The sequence below is a fragment of the Gymnodraco acuticeps genome, unplaced genomic scaffold (assembly GCF_902827175.1).
Source record: "Gymnodraco acuticeps unplaced genomic scaffold, fGymAcu1.1, whole genome shotgun sequence".
Taxonomy (NCBI): domain Eukaryota; kingdom Metazoa; phylum Chordata; class Actinopteri; order Perciformes; family Bathydraconidae; genus Gymnodraco; species Gymnodraco acuticeps.
The window spans coordinates 1678108-1701000 of NW_022992090.1; the positions used below are offsets into that span (position 1 = coordinate 1678108).

General features: G+C 40.5%; 1 protein-coding gene across 1 annotated transcript in view; it reads right to left on the reverse strand.

Annotated features, from left to right (window-relative positions):
• Positions 1-22893, reverse strand: part of LOC117537462 (exostosin-1a-like) — a 38317-nt gene that overhangs the window by 9034 nt on the left and 6390 nt on the right. The window contains exons 2-4 of the mRNA XM_034202691.1: positions 4965-5058; positions 1474-1581; positions 987-1106 (exon numbers count right to left, since the gene is read on the reverse strand). Coding sequence (XP_034058582.1) covers positions 987-1106; positions 1474-1581; positions 4965-5058 — 322 coding nt within the window. The remainder of the gene's footprint in view (positions 1-986; positions 1107-1473; positions 1582-4964; positions 5059-22893) is intronic.

Sequence of the window (22893 nt, forward strand, 5' to 3'; positions counted from 1 at the left end):
TTACCAGCCTCGTACTATGGCATGTGTTGGAACGAGGTTAAGATACTGAGTGTAAACAGATCGAAGATCAGCTTCTTGGGGGTGAAACTGTACCCTGCTGACAGAGAAATATCCAGCCCTGCCTTGGAGTGGCCTGACTTCTTCCTCCTGGGACGAGGCCCTGTAACACTATCTGAGGACAGCAGCTACTGGTGTAAACTGCAGGCAGGCAGCAGTGCTTTTCCTTTTTGTTCAAATAATGATTCAAAAATACTTTCAATAAAATAATCTTAAGATAGAAGGCAAATTCTGAAACATGCATATTTTCTTCATTCTGTTCGACTACCAGTTATAATTGAGAAGTCAACTGCTGATAGTGGCTATGGTGAATTTGAAGTATGACTACAGTGAAAAATCCTGCCTTACACAATCGGTTTCTCTGCTTTGCTCCCTTATCCTTTTTCTCTCCTCCGTGCTCTCATCTTTGCTTGTTTGTAATTCTAGCCCAAGAGCTGTAAGATAGCCTGCTACTGACTAGAAAGAATAAAGATAAATGGAGTCTGACAGGAACAAAACTACTGACATGATTGATAGCAAAGGCTGCAGCAAGAAACAGCCTTGAAAACATGACAGCAGTGTTTAACTATATACATCATCCCCCTTGGTTTTCAATCAGTTTGGGTATTACTGTTTGTCTGCAACTACACAGTCTGTGATTGTAAGATGTCAGTACAAAGTCAGTCAGCGGGATAAACAGGGTTGAAAACATTGCAATTCAAGCTGAAAAAAAGCAGTATTACATTTGTAATGTCTGGATTCAAAAACAACAGGTAAAAAAAAAGTGCAAAATACTGACACACAAATGAGTATCATTATAAACAAGCAGGCACGTCGTGGGTATTAGCCTCTTTTCAGTCGGTTTATAATAAGAAAAGAATGTACAGCAATTCATATTAAATTCTATTTAAATTAGTTGTATATATATATAAATAAACATGGGTCGGTACCTCCAGTGTGGTCAGTACTATTTTCTCCACAGAGTTGAAATACGCCTCCCATAAGAACTGGGTCTGGTGTCTAAGGGACAAGATCTTATCCTGGTGGATGGAGCGCACTGTAGAGGGGATCTGGGAATATAAGAAATCAATGTTAGCATATCTAAATCAGAGAAGAAGTCTAGCCTTGTTGAATTACAATGATTCTTGTCATTTCCCCCACAAAATGCATTGACTGCAGAACAAGTACCAGATCTGCCTCAATGACTGCCTCCGCCGTCAGGTACAATACATCTGTCTCACAGCTTACAGTAGTTTAAGGAGGCAGCTGTCTGTATGAATAACCTTTTGTATTCACTAACATTGTTATCCTCAAGAAAAAAAGGATGCGTTGTGAATGATTCAGTAGAGCAGCACAAATATTCTTCTTTCTGTTGGTTAGTTCTAGCAGTGTGGACTAAATCCTCAAAGTTTCAACTGTAGTAGCAGCTGAACCTACCTGTAATAGCAGCCTTTCATCCCCAATCACAGCTGCCGTATTCCAGTCGATGATTTCTGAGAACGGCAGCTCCCAGCCGTTACTTAACATAACTGGCACGCATGCTGCCTGTAAGAGTAACAACACGCAAACAATAGACTGTTTATTCATTGTCACATCATGAATGGTAAACATACATCAACAAGAAATGATTAATGAATAAATAAATGTATTAAATCAAGGGTGTAGAGACGTTGCATAATGTAAGTAGGGTACTCTAATATGTAATGTCACCATTGTTGGTCCCATCGGAGGCTTTGATTGGTTCTCCTGCTGGGGAAGACACCATTCTTAGGAGCCACAGAAGACTAAAAGGACTCCCCAAACCAAAGGTTGAGATGGGGGCTTTAGATGGCTCTAACCAGGTTGCCATTCATTTATGCATTTTGATTGCCCCATTGTACCCAGTCATTTTATATCCCACTGTATCGATTCATTTAATAGGCGGGTTGTATCCAGTAATTTCAATGTGAGGTCTATTTAGTTATTTGATTGATGATTTTCCCTTTGTATCGAGTCATTTGATTGGCCCTTTAAGTCAAGTCATTTGACTGACAAGGCTAATTGAGTAACTTGATTGGCCAGTGATATCGAGCCATTTGTTGGCACGTCAAGTAATGCACTCTGCAGAGCACACACAATGAAATGTAAACTCTGCATTTAACTTATCCTAGTGTTAAAGCGAGATCAATGCACGCTTTGAGGTGCTGATGAATGACAGGACGATTGATACCATGGAGGTGAATAATGCTAGAAAACAGCTCTTGTTCCATGTGACGTTACTCTTCAAATATTTATATTCAACGGAACAACCTGACAATGCTTGTGGTATAGTTTGTATTTCTAAGGCAATATTATAAAGACAGACTGGATAGAGAGGATCAAACTGAACAAAATATTAGCAATTGGCTTATGCTGCGCAAACCCATGTCATCAGTGTGCAGGGTCCATTTCACAAGCAATAAAACCGGCAATTGAACAAATAGAGGAAACATATCTTCCAACACATTGATGACTAACTCTCAAAGCGACTAGGCAGTGCAGCTTCATAAAAACAATCATTATGTTCAGTGCAAAGGAAGAACAAAATATACTAGAGATTAAGCGCTTTGAGCAGCAGGAAAAGCGCTATATAAATCAAATGTATTATTATTATTATTATTAATAATCCCTAAGCTAGTGTGTGAGAGATTTATGAAATTGCTTTGTGTATATCCATGTTTGTGAATGTTCATGTGAAATGAATCAACCATTTTCCGTGCGTGTGTGCAAACGCATGTGCATGTTTGTGCTGGAAGTTAAAGTCTGTGATTGTTGAGAGTTGAAAAGTACAGCATCCAGACGGCAGTGACCGGCCCTGTAATCTGTTAAGAGGGGTACCATTCCCCGATTGGCCTCGGTCACTACACATGCTCACGCACGTCCAAGCTCAAATGCTCTTGCATCAGCGTGCTGCGGCAGTGCTCGTCTAATCTCCTCGGTGTCATTAGCAAAGGCAGCAATCTGCTCAAATGTGCCATGCTTTCCCTACCTATCTGCTCTCACTAATGAACTAGACTCCTGCAGCTCAATCCTCCCCCCAACTCATCACATTACACACAAACATTCATTAATAAAACTCACTGCCATGAACTTCCTAAATGTTGCAAACACATGCATAACAGAGTTCATCAATGTGACTCTGTGCCTCTCATGGCACCTGCATTGCACAACCTCCTCCTGCCAGATTGCACTCTTCATTATCTGCCAAATCAGTTCCCCTCTTCTGGCCTCTTTGAATACTCAGATGAGCCAAGGTAACTAATACAGCAGCGTCTGCCTGTTTTCCTTAGCTCCTGCATAAGGCTGTGAATAAACCGATACCTCCAGGTAGGGCTGCTCGATTATGGCAAAAATCATAATCTCGATTATTTGGGTCAATAATTGTAATTGCGATAATTAAATGCGATTATTCATTGACTTTGAAAACATCCGTTTATTTGAGATTTTTTTTTGAAGAGTATGTTTTTAACAGTTGATTACCCTGAACTTTAAGTATAATTCAACTGAAAAAAAAATAAATGCGTTTTATTTAGATGACGTTGTTTTCGTAATTGACTTAAAAGGGCCAAAATCGTAATCGCGATTAAAATACGATTAATTGAGCAGCCCTACCTCCAGGCCATGAGGCAGCTCTACTCTCCAGACAACCTTTGCATGATTCTTCCCCTGCTGTTGGACTTCCACTTTCTGTCCACCTGGTCTTCAGTCTGCTCTCTGACATCGCCTAACTCCTGGTTCCCGAGTGGTGCAATTATCCGCCCTTTCCAGTCAATAAAGAGTTGCTGCCCAAATTCTATAGTGAGCTCAGAAGTCATCATTCTATTCTACTTTCTCAAAAAACAATCCTTTCTTACCTAACAGTTTTTCCCAGGAGTAGTGCTTACATTAGCTGACAAAAAAATAACCCACAAGGAGGAAAATAGCACCAAGAATGTGGCTGCTTTTCATTAATTATGAGAAAAATATTGACTTATTTACCACTGTGTCATGTTACTTTAACTCACTGGAGAAGCAAAAACAGCTCAAATGTTGAATCTAATTGAACACATTGACTTCCCTGCTACGCTATGTATTTACCAAAAACAAAGCAAATGGTAATTAAATAAGCACTATTCTCACAAGAAGGAACTATAGCAAAGAACAACTGAATACAAATGAAACTTTTGTACTGAATGAGCCCTCTCTAAGTATAGCTGAGTCCCAAAAGAAGCTTGGACATCTCTTAAGTGAGTAGGCAGAGTGTGAGAATGAGGCAGTAAGTGGGAATTGCCATAGGGAATTCAAGACACTTGGGGAAGTCTGTACCAAAATAAGAAGAGGAATATAAGTGCAAAGTTAGAGAAAGAGTAGGATGACTTCAAGAGTTGGGTGAAGACGCTCAAATAAAGGGAAAGTGAAATATGTCAGGGTTAGCAGTGAAGACACTGAGTCAGAGGCAGCTGTATCAACACTGGCAGCACATTAGCAACATGTCTAAATGTGGGTAAGAGAGCGAAAGCATCACTTTTTCCATTCTCCCTGGTTAATGGCTCCATTGTTTAGTCACCGCAGATTCAGGACTGACGCCATAGAAGATTTCTATAAACCTGTTAGACTTGTGTTTGGTAATTATGTTCAGCGGCCAACCCAATTTTCAAAATGTACCTTATTGATATGAACTCCTAAGAACACAAGGATCTAAGTGGGGTCCGCCTTTGAGTTGGTTTTTAATCTGGTCAAACTTAAACAATTCTAATTACAATTTAGTAGCACTTGCAGTGTTCAAAGAAACATCTGTTCTCTGTGATATTTACTGCTGCAGTATGCGTGCATGTGTTCTGAATCACAGTGATGCATCTACCATAAGTGATGGTGGTTTATTTACAGCTAAAGCCTAGCTATAATGAGCAACATCTGCATGTGTCACTGACCTGCAAAGCCTCTAAGAAGCGAAAAGAACCCAGCCGCCTTCCTCGAGGAACCAGACAGAACGTGGAGTTGTACAGCATCTCTCTGTAGTCATACCTGTAGGGCGATACAAAGGGAAACACATCAGCAACTAAGAATGTGTACTCATAAAGTATACAAGAGAAGGTCACAAAGTAAGTCCCAGAACTGAACATTATACAGTGCTTTAGTTTATGTTTTTTAACTCTAAAGCTAACAGCTAAACTGATATGAAAACATAGCAGTCTGAATGTAGGATCACAGACAATACCAAGGCTAAGCTTCCTGAAACAGTCTCAATGCAGCAGATGGGGAAAGAACAGAGAAGGCAGATCAATGAAATACCTAGAAAGCACAAGATTTCAAAAATTCAAAACTTTGATCTCGACTCCTCTCTCTTACGTTCTCCACACCCATCCTTAATTCCCCTGCCCTCTCACATGCACATCTCAACATCTCTCTCCCATCCAATCTAAGCCTCAGTCAGCACTTGCTGGGATTAAGGAGCTGCTTGGAATTCCTTCAGTGTCAATATTATACCTCTGCACGTGAGAGTGAGTTTTATGTGTTGACTCAATGTCGTTTCATTTTCATGGGACTCTAAGTGTGCACATTTTATTCCTCAGGGTATTACAGATTAACAAGCATGCGTGCAAATGTGTACTTGCATTTAAAACAACATGCGACCACACTGCATAGGAAAGCAAATACGGATGTAAATGTGAGTGAAGAATGGAGTGAGCATAGAGAGCGCGCGCCTGGGGCTACTTTCCTATACTTTTCTATATTGTATTGATTTATAATGCCTTTGGCTGTGTCTCTAAGTGCACTGTTGCTAGTCTGGCGCTACACAGAGATATAGCTGTAGCCCCCCTTAAGACTTTATGTTTGATTTGAATGAAGAGAGAGTTCCTTAAAATTGTTACCACATTTATTTGGTGTCATTGTTTTGAAAATAAGAGCCAGGCAACATTTTCTAAATCAAACATTGACACACTGCATTTCTTTCACTTGCATTTCGTTGACTTAGAGGTGTAAGCATCAAAGTATGTACAATGTAAGCAGTAGGATGTGGTTTAAACCAATCAGAAGCCATTGTGGGCCAAATAAAACACTGGGCCCTTATCCTCCCAGTATGCAGATTGTTCTGGCTTCCAGCTTAATGGACTATTTCCTGACTGATGTTTTTGAGGGAAAACTGAGTTCAACAGACTCGGCTGACCTTTGAGAGGCTACACAAACTGTTTACTTGTGGAGGTCATGGTTGTGTGACATTTGAAGGACCCCCTGGTGTACAAGCATGGCATAAAGTGCATAAGATGCAATTCTGTCAGCCACTGCAATACCCGTTACGCACAAATCTCTTGTTGTTCTACAGTACACTGGGGTCACAAATAAGTGCAAGGTAAAATATCAACTGCAATGTTGAATCATCTCTGCTGATTATGCAATATCTATCTGGATAATCCCCCTTTAGAGTACACACCATTTACAATTAACAGCCACTACAGTGAGTTTAGAGAACATTAATAGCCATAAAAAACATAAAAGCTACAGTTAAGCTTGATGCTTGATTTATAGTAATGCACTGTAATGTACGCAGAAATCCATTATGCATAAAGCCCATGTTAGCAAAGCAGAGAACACTGCAGGCTGTACATCCATTAGGACAACAATCTGATTCAAACGTCTGACTCCATCACCGATATGACAGGCTATCATTAAGCATGACAGAGGCACATATTAACTGACCTTTTTTCAGGCCTATAAAAACAAAAGTATAGGTCCATAGCAGGGCCTGGCTGCGTGTACATCTCCTATCCATCCATATCCTGTCAGTGCAATCAGTGCAAAAGACCAGATGTTCCTCTCCCTGCATACCTTCATTCTTCCCTACTCTTCCAGATGGCTGCCTGTGGGGAGGAGCAGTCTCACAGTATGCCACCGCATGTCAGCGGAGATGTTAAGGATGAGTGTTCAAAACATATCTTCTACATAAACCCTTTTCCTTTTCTGTCAGATTTTAAGCACTATATGCGTTCAACAGATTGATTTGATTGGAGAAAAAAAGTCAGGATAGATGTCATGTCAGTGAGTCATACCTTGCATCTTGCAGCAATTAACTCTACATGATATGACGTAAATCCTGCCTAGTCCCATATTATTGGGTTAACTGACATAATAAACTAATACCAGAGGATTTGTTTAAATAAGTGTTACCTTTCAGATAAGACACTGATATCATGAGAATAGACAAACCAAACTACAAAAACAATGGATTCTACTGTAGAGCTTCAGCCTGAGAGACTGACAGACCCACTGAGGATTTAACCTCGACCAACTGTTCCATCAGACTGACCACACTGCACTGTTGACATTTCCTGACCGTGCAGTTGCTTTTGGTCAGAAAACCACCATCTTTTAGAAATGCCAGTTATTTTATATGACTACGTTATGTGAACACTGAAAGATGTGTATAGCAGCAAAAAAATACCTTTAGAGTCTATTGTGTTCTTTAGGGGGGAAGCAGCTTGTAAGTGCATTTCTAGGGGTTTTAAGAGTCCTTCTCTTGTTGATTAGAAACCCTGAATAGGTTTAATAAAGGAAAGACATGACACAGGATGCATTCCAGAGATTAGATCATGCTACTGCTCACAGACTAGTCCTGAACATCTCTATAGAAGCAGGGGAAACTCTGATTTACTCTCTACCAATCAGGGGACTACATAGAGTTTCATAGCACTATCAGTGGTAACATATTAAATGAGACACATTATGTACATTTGATGTCTATTAGCACAGTCCATCAGAGAGCTAGGCACTCATAGAACTCCAGTTACTTTTTGGCATATCGATACAATGGCTTCGCTAACTTTCATATTTTAAGAGATGGTCAATATAGACATGGAGGTATAGAGATAGATCAATAATGAAAAAGTATTTTCTGGTACATGCCTCAATCTTTTAGTTGGGAGAACGAGAAAGGACCAGACGGCAACACAGTGACCCATCACCTTTTGGTGTATTGCTCTGGGAGATCTTCTGTTTTAATGTAAGGTCATGTATTAATACTCCAAGAAAGAAACACAGCATGAGTCACAGAAAGAGAAAAGGATAACAGGAAGCTAGACGGGTCAAAGAATAAAAAAGATCAACCAGTCTCCTAGCAACAAGAAATGGATGGTATAAAAAAGAAATGCATGGCTCACTCTGTCAAGTGCCCAAGGAGATTCAGAAGAACAGCCAACGCGTTTGTCTCTCATAATCCATGCAGACCACACACATTTACAACACAACTCATAGAAAGGACCGAATTCAAGGAGGCTCTGCTTCATCTGTTACACGACAAGTCACAGTGCTCATGTAGACTCCCCCAAACTGTGTTCTGTGATGGACAACATGCCCATCTTTCCTCTCTTAATTCATCCAACTATTACTTTTTCCACCACTTCATTCTATATCGCACATTTAATTTTCATGAATTCTTGAGGTGCATTTCATAGCTGTTCCATAGCATTTTCTCAATTGATAAGCCCAGTTAAGTGCTCGGAATAAAATATGTTTGTATTTTTGCTGCTTAAGCAATACAGTTGTTGAGAGCAACATCGTTTCTTTGCTCCTAATTTTGCGATCCTTGTCCTTTCATCTGCTTTTTGTCGTCATTTTGCAACATCATGTCAAGCGACCCAATATGATGCTGCAAAATTACATGCAAAATAAATTAAGAAAACTATTTTGAAATATTAGCTTGGAAGTTCTTGCAATTCAACAAAACTCACATCATAAGAAGTTGGATAAAGGAATTGGATATCTAGAAAAAGAAGTAAACGGACAACTTGCCCTCGATTATGGTCAAAAGATGAACCTCTTGGAAAGCTCAGCTGAGGCATAATTCATCTGTACAGGGCAAAAAGGCCACAGAAGGGTCTAAGCAGTTTAAATTAGTTAAATTGTCACCTGGACTCTTTAAAATATTCTGCCTCCAGTTCATTGTGTAGCCGTCACTCATCTTGGTCCTAGGGCGAATACACAATAACGGGGAATTCTCAGAGATAAACTTCAGAGGGGAAAGTGATGGCAGCTCCAGCACTATCTCGCTCTCTTACTCTTCTCTCATCCCAATACGGACTTCATATCTCATTTTCTGCTTCCTCTTCTCTGTTGATCCGAGTTGATGGGCAGTTGGCTGTTGCCAAGACTATGAGTTCAAGCCAGAGGAATTTCAGCCTGAAAGGCACCGAGTGAAAGTGACTGTCATCGGATGAGAAAGGGAAGGATGAAAAAACAGCAGTTGACAACCGCATGCTGAATCCAAGCCCCACACAGCCAGAGCCACCCATGGCAAGAATGTCACACATAAGGAAAACAAACAAAGCCTAGTTTTGATCTTGACACACATCAGATCGACTTTGTAAGATCAAGAAACTTTTGTTCACACTATATATGCTTCCGCTAGGCAATATTATAAGGAATCATTCTGTACATTTCCACTGTTATGCGGATGATACTCAACTATATTTATCCATCAAGCCTGATGAAACCAATCACCTAAATACAATTCCAGACTGCCTCAAGGACTTAAAAACGTGGATGACCTTACATTTTTTACAAGTTATTGTACTCGGCCCAAAGAATCTACGAAACAAACTATATAAAGATATACTAGTTATGGATGGCATTAATTTGGCCTCCAGTGAGACTGTAAGGAATCTTGATGTTATATTTGATCAGGATTTATCCTTTAACGCCCACATAAAATCAATCTCAAGGACCGCCCACTTCCATCTATGCAACATTGCCAAAATTAGGCATATCTTGCCTCAAAACGATGCAGAGAAACTAGTCTAAACTTCTAGGCTGGATTATTGTAACTCTTTATTATCAGGGTGTACCAAGAAGTCAGTCAAGTCGCTTCAGCTGATTCAAAATGCTGCAGCTCGTGTACTAACCAGAGTTAGGAAAAGGGACCACATTACTCCTGTTCTGGCTGCCTTACACTGGCTCCCTATAGAACACAGGATATAATTTAAAATTCTTCTTCTCGCCTACAAAGCCCTTAATGGGCAGGCGCCATCTTACCTCAAATAACTCATTATACCCTACTGTCCTACTAGGGCATTGCGTTCCAAGAATGCAGGGTTGTTGGTTGTTCCTAGAGTCTCTAAAAGTACAATGGGAGCCAGAGCCTTTTCTTATCAAGCTCCACATTTGTGGAATCAGCTTCAGTTTGTGTTCGGGTAGCAGACAGCCTATCCGTTTTTAAGAGTACGCTTAAGACCTTCCTTTTTGATAAAGCTTATAGTGATAAAATAATCTAATAAGAGTGCATTGACGTAGATATGTTATGCCTCTTCACCTATACATTTTAGTTCTTACTCTTTCACTTAAATCCTAGAAACTTAGATCTTATATTTAAAACTTTATCCAAACCTTTCCCCTCTATGACCTCTTGAGGTTTATTAGAGGGTAACAGGTTGCAGGGAGTGTGGAACGTAGTCACTGACCCACTCCTACCTCTGACAAATTCAGGTTCCAATTGGGACCTTTCTCCCTGTGTGTGCCTCTCCACCTCTGTTTCCTACTTCTTACCCTTTTCCCTCAACCTATCCTAAGGGAGTGCATGTATGTAGACACGTTAGTTTAGCTGCTATAGGCTTGGACTGTTGAGGGGGGCACCTTACTCCGTCTTTCTGTCTGTTTGTACCTGTGTACTCTCATGTCAGAGATCGGGACTCGAGTCTGCGACTCGGACTCGAGTCGCACTTAAGTCGCACACACAGAGACTTCAGACTTGACTTGGACTCCTGCTCAAAAGACTTCGGACTCGACTTGGACTCGTGTTTTGGGACTCGTGAACAATCATTGTGTTTTCTATTTTTGGCGTATTAAAGGTGGGGTAGGTAAGTTTGAGAAACCGGCTCGAGATCGCTAGAGAATTTGAAAATACACAACCGTAGAAAATCTGCCACTTCCTCACAGAGCCCCTCCTCCAACACACACGAACGCGCACATGACCAATGAGGGCACGAGATAAGTTTGTGCCCCGATGGGAGGCTGACAGGCAGGTAGGCCATCCAGTTACTTTAGCCGGGCCGGCTATCGGGATGTTAAGAGCATTCCATGGAATATAACAAAAAGTGTATCTCGAGCCGGTTTCTCAAACTTACCTACCCCACCTTTAACATTAACATCATGGTAACACCATGGCGACCGGCGGCACACCTGCAGCTGTACCGCTTGTAATTAGGTTCAACTATAAAAACTTCGAACAAAACGCCGGCGGCACCAACAAAAGGAGCGCACACTGCAAAGTCTGCAATATTAAAATCAAGGATGCTGGTGCAACAACGTCAAATTTCATCAGGCACTTGAAAACTCACCCGGAGAGGTCAGTCACATTAACGCATATGGACGGTTAGCAAACATGTTTAGCTCAGCATCAGCTATGTAATGTTAACTTAGCATGCTACTAGCTTTGTAACTGAATATTTGAAAAGATGAGTGAATGTTTGCTTGTCACACTTGTTTGCGTTGAGTGGTGTTGATATCCAACTCTTGACATGACATAAAAAAGGTCGGTAACGTTAATCATTACGTTCCGCTGCCACCATCTACTGGCTAACGTTAAACGTAGAAAAATACATAGTTACATACATAAATACATCTGTCGGTTTATAGGCAGGTTACAGTTTGAGTGAGAGGATAGAGGAATATGTTTATTTATAGTAGACTTAAAATATGTAATTAGAGACCCAGTGTAATTAAACAATACGGTTGCAGAGGTCAAATTTGAACATTTTTGTCCACTGGCCAAATGGCTAGCCTAGTGAATGTTGAAATGTTACCAGCCACTCAATAGATTGCCATTGTTATTTCTGGCTGGTGCGTGCAACATACAGTACCAGCCACTTGCATGATTTACCAGCATTTGGCTGGTAAATGGTGTTAATGGTAGATATCTCTTTTGGAACAGGTCATGTTTTAATATCACCAGTTCAGTATATTTCAGATAATATTGCAGCAATAGTTTTTTAGTTGCAAATGGCACAGAACAAATGTTTACTTTGAAGTACTTTTAACACAGTTTCCCTGCGGGGGATTAATAAAGTATTTGTGATACTGATTTTTGATTCTGAAGTGTTTTGCTTAGTTGTTTGCATTTAGCTAAAGTGTGATGTTTTTCCTCATATTGCATTGCAATAGTCTGTTTAAAGTGATCATATAACAAACAACTAATCAGTACTGATACTGTATGCTAATAGATATAGGAGTGATAATAATACAGTACATGCTTTGAATTTCTTAGATATAGCTGTGCAGTATTCTTAACAGACTGGATAGCAGCAGACAATAGAAGGCTTATTACAACCAGAAGAGACATGAGACTTTGATTTTTTAGAGACTTGAGAATTGACTTGGACTCGTGACCAAAGACTTGAGACTTGATCAAGTCTCACCCCACAAAGACTTGAGACTTGACTTGGACTCGTGACCAAAGACTTGAGACTTGACTTGGACTTGCAAAAAAAGACTTGTGAACATCTCTGTCTCATGTTCCGATTAACCCAGTTTCCCCCAAATCTCTTTTTTGTGTCATACGCCGGGATCCTGAGTCGAGGCTAATCCTGTTGCTGTGGTCGTGTGTCCTGGATCCTCTATCCTGAGTACTGGATCTGAGTCCTGGACTTCGCGTCGTGGCTGAACCTGTCTCTGCGGTCCTGCCTGACTCTCATCATACTACTTCCCTGATGGCTCCCACAAGATTGCTGACATCCTCGTGGATTCATCTTCTTATTATAGACACATGCATTTCCAAACATTTGGACTACCTATGTTGTAAATGTATTAACTTTTCGATTTACATACGGCATCTATTGCACGTCTGTCCGTCCTGGGAGAGGGATCCCTCCTCTGTGGCTCTCCCTGAGGTTTCTCCCATTTTCCCCTTTAAACTGTGGGTTTTCTCTGGAAGTTTTTCCTTGTACGATGTGAGCGTCTAAGGACAGAGGGTGTCGTATTGTCATACTGATATTTTGTACACACTGTGAAGTCCACTGAGACAAATGTAACATTTGTGATATTGGGCTATATAAATAAACATTGATTTATTGATTGATTGAAACTGCCAGACCCGCTTTAGACCCAACTGCTTTCTTTCCCCTGAAAAGACTGCGCACCAAGAGGTAGACATGTACAATAAATAGTGACATGCAAAGGGAGGGAAACTAACATAGCGCACAAAACACTGAATTCAAATAAAACAAAGTACTTTCTCTCGGAAAGACTTACATTAGAAAAATCCACTGTTCTCAGGCATGAGAGGAATAATTAGATAATGGTTTTGATCTTCATGAGGGGATCAAACGGCTGCTCGTTTTTTTGTGGTTAATGAGCACCCCTCATAATCATCTTCCGTGGTGTTAATTAGACATTGAGATGAAAATGAAAAGGCACACCTCTGGTATAGAAAGAGTGTACAGTCCTTTGTAGAAAGAGAATCCCTGAAAAAAGAGGTGTTAACTACCTAAGAACGTACATTTCAGTGGCTAAATGACTATGAACAGTGTGACACCAACATGCCTGAAGTTATGGAGCTCAAAATACTCCACTAGCCTCAGGAAGAGAGCAATAGAGATCGACGACCAACGCTATAATGAATGAGCTTCACCGCACTATCTTGTACTTAATGGTGTAGTTAATCTAGGCTGTTTTACCTGCAGCCTAGATAGATAGATGAGCCGAATCTTTTAAGCGATGGAGCTGGCTAACGTTGCCCCTCCAGCAGGAATAGGGACATAACACTGGAATAAAAAAGTGGATGGCAGGAGAGCTTTGGGGGAAATGAAAATGTAATTGAAAAAAAAAAAATCTACACCGAGTTTGGCTGTGGAATGCTACCTTAAGGGTGAATGTGTATAATTATTACTCTGTAATAAAATTACTTTATCTTTTACCTTCATTAGTTTTTTTCAAATGGTAAGAAAATGGTCTCTGGGGTAGAATATCCAGTTCCAAAGACATCCAGTCTTTATTTCTGAGGTCATCTGAAAAGTGCTAGTAAGGAATTTCTTTGCTTCATGGTAAAGATTGAGGCCCAATAAGGCTATATAATGTTTATTGATGAGTAATAAATGTTGAGAAGATGGAATAAGTTGTTTTAACAAACACAAGGCAAAGACAAATTAGAGGCAGGAGAACATAGGGATAATTGTTTGATTTCTCTTCAAAAAAAGTGGGAAAGTTGCATTTTAACCACTGAATCTGTCTTTGTACGTATAAACAGATGGAAGTGAATGGTTGAGTTACCCTTTATAGGAAAAGGGGGCATTTTTCTCATGGTGTAAAAACAAGCATTGTTGCCTAATGGGGCTTAGGGAGCACTATGTACCTGCTCCACCCGGAGTCAATGGAGCAAAGATGATAGTAATACCAGAATGACTTTATGAAAAACAAAGCCTTTACTTATTTCCTCAAGGCACCTTTGGTTCTATCATCCTCGGTTGGTTAATGAGTTCAAAGACAGTTTTATAAAACATTTACAGTCTCACAGAGGGGGGTCTCTAGTACCTCCACAGTTTTACACGACCCCAGGATAATTAACCTACTTATTATGCTATGAATCTTTAATCCTGCTTTTTTCAAAAGCCTTTTCTTACCAGTAGAACAAAAATAACCTTTCATTTCTACAACCATTCTCAAAATGGAGTCATACATGTCTTTAGGTTAGTTCCAGTAGCACCACAAATACTGACCGAAACCAATTCATCAACATCCCTCCAGAAAATGTGTGTGCCATTAAAGAGCTGCTTAATTCCACCGATTCCTTAAGGAGTTTGGAGGAAGCTGCCCACTTCTCTAATCAGCCATACATCAGCTTGATGAGGTTGATGAGAGGGATGCTTTGAAGAGCTCTCTGGATACCGAAACCCAGAACAAGGGAGTGTCGGAGATAATGAAATGACTTGTTAATGGAACAGCCATTAGTGCTGGAATGTCAAGGATAATGACTGGTAAATACAGCAAACATAAAGATGTCAGACCAGACAGTTCGGGTCAATTTACTTTACTGTAGAGAGCACGAAAAGAGTTGCCCTCTTTTGGAAATTGCTGTGAAGGATTATATATTTACCAGCACTTAAGGCCCAAGTTATTTGGTGGATTACTTAATGCTTTTATAGCCTGCCCTTATGGAGAAAAAAAGAGCAATTGTCTCGACCACTTTTACTCAATGATACCTCACCTGGTGTATCATTCTGGGTCAAAGGCGACAAACTCACTTTCCGGGTGGTTACACTTACCGATCTCTTGGTCGAGCAATCAACTACCAACAACGAGGCTCTGGTAAATAACTTATGAATAAGGACATTACACAAATTCCAAGTGTTTTTTTTTTACAGCCAAGATAGAAGTGGTGCAGATTGATCTGAGAGCTCCCCGAGCTTGAAGGAATGTAACTGACTTATGTTGGAGATGGTGGCGAGCTGCTGATGCTGTTCGGCTCGAGAGAGAAGCCCAGGTCAGGAATGTCTCTGATCCAGAGCCAAGCAAGGACGGATGGATGGAGGAAGAGATAGAAGGATCAGAGGTTGCGCTAGACTTTTTCGCTGCCCGTCATTTTTGACGGACAGGATCGTAACATTTCCGTAAAAATCCAGTACTACTTGTCGGCCTTTACACAACTCTGACGAGGGGGGGAGAGAGTGAACTGTCAACCGGGGGGGGGGGGGGGGGGAGAGCACGCTCGTGAACTGCACCTCGCGGGAGAGCGCCCAGTGTAAAGCCAAAACTCAGACATTTCAATGATTTGTACGGCAAAGTTAGGTTTGGAAACGGTATCATTTCCTTTTTGGCGGGCATGCCTAACACTGCATAACACCAGAGCCTCGCTGCGGGGAAACTATGGCGCTGTTCTGAGTTTGTTCTAATCTGCCAAAATGACGGACTGCTTTCAGATTTTTCCATCATTGTTCAAAAACATCCGTCATAGACGAAAAATACTCGGTTTACACGACCTCTGAGAAGGGTGTGTGAAGGCAGATAGTGATGAACGGGAGAGTGGGATTAAATGACAAAGGTGGAGGGTGAAGTGAAACAGGAAAGGAGTGAAGAGAAATGAGGGGGGTGAAAGGGAAAGCAGGGTCGGAGGAAGGGAAACCGGAGGCAAAGAAGTTGGAGACAAAAGAGAGAATGCAGAGGGAAATGTAATCAGCTAAATGAGGAACAAAACAATGAAATAAACTGAGTGGTGATATCCATCTGTGCAAGTATCTATTTACCTGTGTGAGTTCTGTAAATGTATCAGCATGGGAGAGCTTTTCCGAAAAACAATTAGTTTTTTAGCAGGGTGTCAGCTCAGACAGCTTCCTCGTTTCAGTGGCAAAGCAAGCGTGAAGATAGCAATGACAGGGAGAAGGAGGCTTTGTAATGTCTCAGAATATGGGATGTTATCAAGTGAATGTGCTATCAATGCGACATCAAATGGACTTGTGGGCCGTGTCTGATCTGATCCAATCCATCACGCAGAGAGGGGGATTTAGATAAAGCCTGGTGGCTGCGGGTAGCATCTGCCTGCACTGAGAGTTTTTAACCATTTCATGTTTGCTTGTGTGTGGGTGTGATTTGGGACAATATCGGAGGGGAAGTGCGTCAGCCAAACTGGAGGACCATGTACATTAGTGCATGTGTTAATGTGTACAGACTAGGGGTTGTTTTTAGGACATACCCGGGGAAGCCTTATGCAAGTATTTCAGATAGAGTGTGTTATTGGGAAAAGGCAAAAAGGAGCAAGTTTATATATGTTTTGGAGGTTTGCCTTTCACCAGGTCTTTGCAGTTCAGGGACATTAGAGTGTGTCCATGTGACAAAGGACATCAGTTTAATGCAAAAGCTGAATATCTTAAAAGCGATCAACTGAGGTCAGTGGAGCTATTATCACTGCAAATCCAGCATGAATTATGTAAACTGTCCCCACTAAATGTCATAAAGTCCTGCAAAAAAGAAAAAGAGAGCCGCTGATGAACTGACTGAAACCATCTAAAAGAGCAGCCTTTCTTCAGAAAGAAAAAGCAGTTACCTCAAGGAAACCTAGATATCACTTCCAGAAAGAAATATTGCTGCCAAATATTTTAAAAGGTGTTTTTAACAAAGAAAATGTAATTGACCTGTAGTACATTGCAAAGGAGGCAGGAATCTCAGAGACAGATCATTCTCAAATATAACCATTTTGAGTGAATAGATGCCACAAGGGGCAAGTAAGAAAACCATTTTATAACTTGGATAAAAGTGCCACATGAAAAAAAGAAAAAACAGAGTTGATAGAACCTTGTGATGACAAAGAGCCTCAAATGCACTGTGAAGGGCTGAAAGTGCAAAAGTGTGAAGTAATGAAAGGAGCAGATTCTGCTACTGAGAGAGTAAAGGAGTGTCTCGCCAAGTCAAACCGCCGAAAACAAGGTGTAAACACAGTCTTTTAGCTCTCAAGAGGAAAAAGATGATTACCTCACAATTACGAGACCACAGAGGAGAGAGAAGCCCCATTGCCTCGGTGACGGAAAGAGAGATTACATGGTGGCGGCAGTTCTAATGATGATGGGGAAGGGAAAAAATACAGCAGTTCATCCCAGAGGATACACAAAATTGCAGCAACTAGCAGAAGTCTGTGGCACTTGGCTAAAGCATTGGCAATGCACTTCAAAGTGAAAGATGAAGAGGGAATGCCTCATTTGGTGCCTGCTGCTAAATTAAACAATTTTCTCAAAGCACTAACTTATTAACATGCAGAGGCACTCAACATCTTTCCATTTCAGTAAAGCAGCATTACGTTACACATGGCAACTCTTTATTTTCTTAAAAATACTTGCAGGACATTTCTAGTAGGCCTGTCAAATAATTAAATTATGAACACGTTGATTAAGCAACAAACATGGTAACCACTCAAATTGGGTAAATATAAACACTTTTGATTTGTGTGTCACATTAATGATGTGGCATATTACAACCTGCACTGATGTATCGGTACCAGTCATTCTCATAAAGGCTTACATTGAATTGAGAGCCGGCTTTGCCGCAGCCTACCGCCCCTTGGGTTTTAACCCATCTAATACATTCTCACTCACTTAATGTGATGACCATGGGGGGGGGGGGGGGGGGGTGGGCTAATCCTATGCTGGTACCATGATACACCACACACAACTACATACTGGCTATTCGGGACAACAAATCTGAGCAAAAGCTAAAATCTTAAGATCTTTTTATACACCAATTACGGAAAGTTAAAGGGAATTAGAGTTAGGTGAGAAGCCATTTCCAGACATTCATCAATTTGAAAAAGAATCACAAATAAATACATCATAAAATGTGGGTATTTATTTGTATAATGCAGTAGGACTGCACAATTCATCAGAATGTCATCATATTGCAATATGGACTAGTTTAATCCTCAAATGCAAGATCACAGTATTTGTTAAAGGCATAATATTTGTTAAATTACATTTTTCACGACCTACAAAATGTATTCTACAGACTTAACAAAACATATTTGTTAGGTACAGATCCTCTTTAAGAAAAAGTTATTATTTCATTATCATGACTCATATTGTAATGCAATATGAGTCAGAATAATTGCAATTAGTTATCGTTATCAAAACCAAAACTGTAGTCCAACACAGGAAGGTAAACGGGTGACACTGCGTCTAAAATACATTTGAAGTCAAAGAGAGGGCAGCGGGAGGATAAGAAGTGTTGACACAGGTTTTAATGACTAAGTCACTTAAAGGGTCATATCCTGTTACAGTCATCACATATTAGCACCATGCAAACAATGTTAAGTTCCTTATCATGCCATAAATGTTTAAAGGCAGCAAACATCCGTCATTATTTATATTCTCTACTCCTTAACATACCAGTCTATTCTTTCCACCTGGGCCATTTTTACCAAGCGGCAAACATTTGAAGGTGTTTTTAAACAATCTGAAAAACTTAGCTGCTGGGAGCAATACAATTATTAGTCTTGGATGGGAAAATGCTGGTGCACACCATCACAAACCTCCCAATGTTCAAACCAAGGACAAGTTAACCTGATCTCAGAGAGGAATGTGCACCACACAGTACCCTCTGAGGCAGCTGGATTCTTGCATCCTTGCCCAGAACAAAGCTTTAGCATCTGTTAATGAATTCCACGGCCAGCAGTGCTTGCTGCTGCGGGCAGGTAATTAGCTTGAACAGCGGGAAAGATCAAAGACAATACTTCCTGTCTTGCCCTGTGGTTGTGACCTCACAAAGGGGAAGTCACAGATTTAACCGGGTGAGAGAAGGAAGGAAACGGTATGAAGCTTAGCCAACAGAAGAAAAATCAAAGCCAAACTCAGATTTAATCTCAGCAATTTGGTGATTTGATAAAGACAAAAAGTGGATTAAAGAAACATTTAACACATTTTACCTTATCTAGCTACTCCGTTTCTTTTTCTTCTTGGCATAATTAGGTGACTTAATGTGAGCCTAAATGGTAAGGATTGAGACTTAATGGCTAATTTATCTGTTAAAGACTGCAACAACAAACAGGTTGAATAAGTCCACCATTTCACGGAAGAGTAAAGACTATCACATACTGAGGGTTATCATCATGTGCACTAGAGCTTCCCTTCCTCTCACACTGCAGGTTGACGCCCTTATCTGACAAAGTGGAGTCCAAAGAGGACAGCGAGATAGCTTATATCTCTCTTTGTGTGTGTGTGTGCGTGTGTGTGTTTTATTTGATGATCCAAGCCACTACCAAGCCAAGCAACATGGTGGCTGGTAATGTCTCTCTGTTGCAAAGTGTGGTTACCAATAACTCAGTGCCCCATGGTGTCAACCTAGATGATGATGCATTGCCTTTGAGAAAATACAATCACACTCAAGTCTCAAAAATCATTCCTGTCTTCAAGTCAAAAATACTAAGGTTAAGGTAGAATGTATTATTGTACCTTAATACCCTCCTCCATTCCAAAACTTATACATAAATTAAAAAGATATATATAGTTTTGCCCGAGAGTCACAGACATTGAGTTTAAATGTGTGTAGGCTTGGCAAGTGTTTGCTCCGCATTGACAGAAGGATTAAGAACCCATAGGATTTGGATGGCCTCCATTTAAGGGTGCCGCTTAATTCTGCATGTAGCTCTCACAACACATTTAATTGTAGATGAGGGATAATTGGGAAAATCCCCGTCAAGCGCAGCAAGCAACTTAACTGGTAGTTTAAAAAAGGGCTGTAAATGGGCCTCATGCGTCACGCAAACCCTGGCTTGCTGAATGATGAGTCACTTCCTTAAAGTTACATCTTTGTCCCTCGATGCTCAATCAGGGGCACTTAAGATGGCTTTGGTAGAGAAACCAATCCAATATTAAATGTACTTAAGTTATATATATATATATATATATAATGTAACAACCGGATGTGGTCCCTTTTTAAACAACTATCACATTATTCATATCAGCGGATGGCACTAGAGCTTTAAGAAAACAGGCGATAGTCCAATGCTTTGAAGTGGATAAAAGACCACTCAAACTCTTAGGCAAACATACCCCAATGTGGAGTCAGGCAAAGCAATTTCCAATCCGAGCAAAGTGTGAAGACACCATAAACATTGATTTTGAATCACTTCTCTGTAACTACCCTTCAAAGGTCACCCTGGTCACCATAAACTGCTGCTTGTGTTTCATTAACGTTTGTTTGTTGGTCTCCACACCCTAACTTTCTTTGATGCAGGTTAGTTTGGCAGCAACCCTTTCTTTCTGTCTTTCCAGACCAACTATATAACATTTGTCAAGGAGCAAAGAAATGCTGATTTGTTCCTCCACATGGTGACAGGAAAAGTGTTGAATGGACCACACTCTGACGCGGACGTCCTTTCCCTTATTCCACTCTTCCGGCATTCCAACAGGAATACATCACCTGCACATGTCTGCCAAGGACGAGACATATATCATCCTGTCAGGACATGAGCTAGAGAGGGAACATAGCAAACAAATCCCGCTGCCCTCTGTCACAAGCAAGTAGCCTCCAAAGAAAGTGAGAGTGCAGCAAAAACCCATTCAAGCAAATAAAGAATTTGAATCAGAAAATTGTGAAAGAAAGTATGGCCACGGACAAGGCCTGTATCCATTTCACTAACAGACTAGCCAATCAACAGAGAAGTCACTTCAAACCTTTTTTAAATCAATGTATCTTCAAAGTTAATTTTCATGCTTCTTTGTTTTAAACTACATTTCTCTCAAGAAAAAAACATTTGAGTTTTTTACTGATAAAACCAGAAAGTGAAAGATTTAACTGTTATTTAAACAAAAAAAAATGACTATCAGAAATGATCAATTGCCAGAATTCGACTCAATTCGGCTAAGTCAAGAAAATGTCGAGCCAGCTCCTTCACAGGCCCTGGTCGTAATTAATGAGTGACAAGATGTGGACATTGATGTTATTACCTTCTGTTCCCCCTTAACCTCCCTCTCTATAAATCCTGGCAGTGAAAAATGAGAAGGCAATCAATTGAGAGGCGAGTACACATCATGCTTCTGGGAAACAGTCCACTTTTGGGAGTTCCAGGAATCAAGCAGACACTTAAATATGTCCACCAACATGTGAACACACTGTTTTAAAAGACAATTAAGAATATTTCATTGTAAATGATCAAACAAATAAAGCCAACGTATACATTAGCATATTTATACAGCGTGCCAAAGAAAAATGTTTGCAGTTCAGATGACAACTATATTTATCCATAGCATTTCCTCATTTGTAAAAGTACAGTAACAGAAAGAAATGGCCTGCAAATGTGATCAGCTTGATTTAAACTAATGTTAACAGAATTAGCTCTAAATCATCAGGTCGGCCCACGGTGCCTCTGTCTTTACTCAGAATTTGTCATTTTCCCATGACATGACGCTATGAAGAACAACAATGCCGGCAATGTGATAGCCTGACTGCTCTAACTCAGTTATCTGCCTTGTTTCTATACCTTTCATTTTCCATACGCCCTCTAAATACGAGCAGTTTGTAATCTCCAGGCTTTGTAGAAAACGGCATCATCCATCTAGTTCAGCCTTTCAACACAAAGCTATGGACCATAAGAGCAACAGCATACATAAATCAGCCAGAAGCTGCACTGTGCATATCATTTTATTGTCGACAATTTATGTAGTTTACTATAATGACAGAATCTTTGAAACATCCAACCATCAACTATGTAAAAGCAAAACACTGAGTTGACATCCAACTTGCTCCATTGCTTTCCATTCTTACAGAACTGGTCCTACACAACACATCTAAAACAGTACGTTAAACACTGACCACTCTCAAATGATTAGGTGGTCATGTAAGTGTAATGTCTGGGACTGCGTTGATAGAGAGCAAACATATCATCTGTGCGGAGTGGTTTTGTGGTTTACCAGCCTGCTGTATCATTATGCTCTCCGGCAGGGCCAACAGCCGATGGTTTACCGGCAGAGCTGAGCTGGAAAGGAAAGCAACTGGAGGAGCCTTCCCGAGGAGGGGATTTTTCATGAACTGAAGTCAACCAAACCCATTGCACGATAGAAACACAGACTGCAGTGCAAAACAAACTGTAAACAATGTTATAACAGATGGCAACAGCATAAGACTAATGACGTCCCAGTTTTTCCAAATTACATTTCCATCCCAAGAAAACACACTATCACCATGGGAATACTGCATCTCTGGCCTACCTTCATTACACAAATGCTCCGTTCTGGTTTACTCGCAGACAACTATAGATAATGTATTGTAAACCAATCAGGAAAACTGAATATATAAACAATAAACCTAAGCAATTATTTAAATACCACAACTTAGGGATTCACGTATATCTCCCATAAGACTTCAGATCTTGCCGTTTGGCGGCTATAAGGCAGTGACACA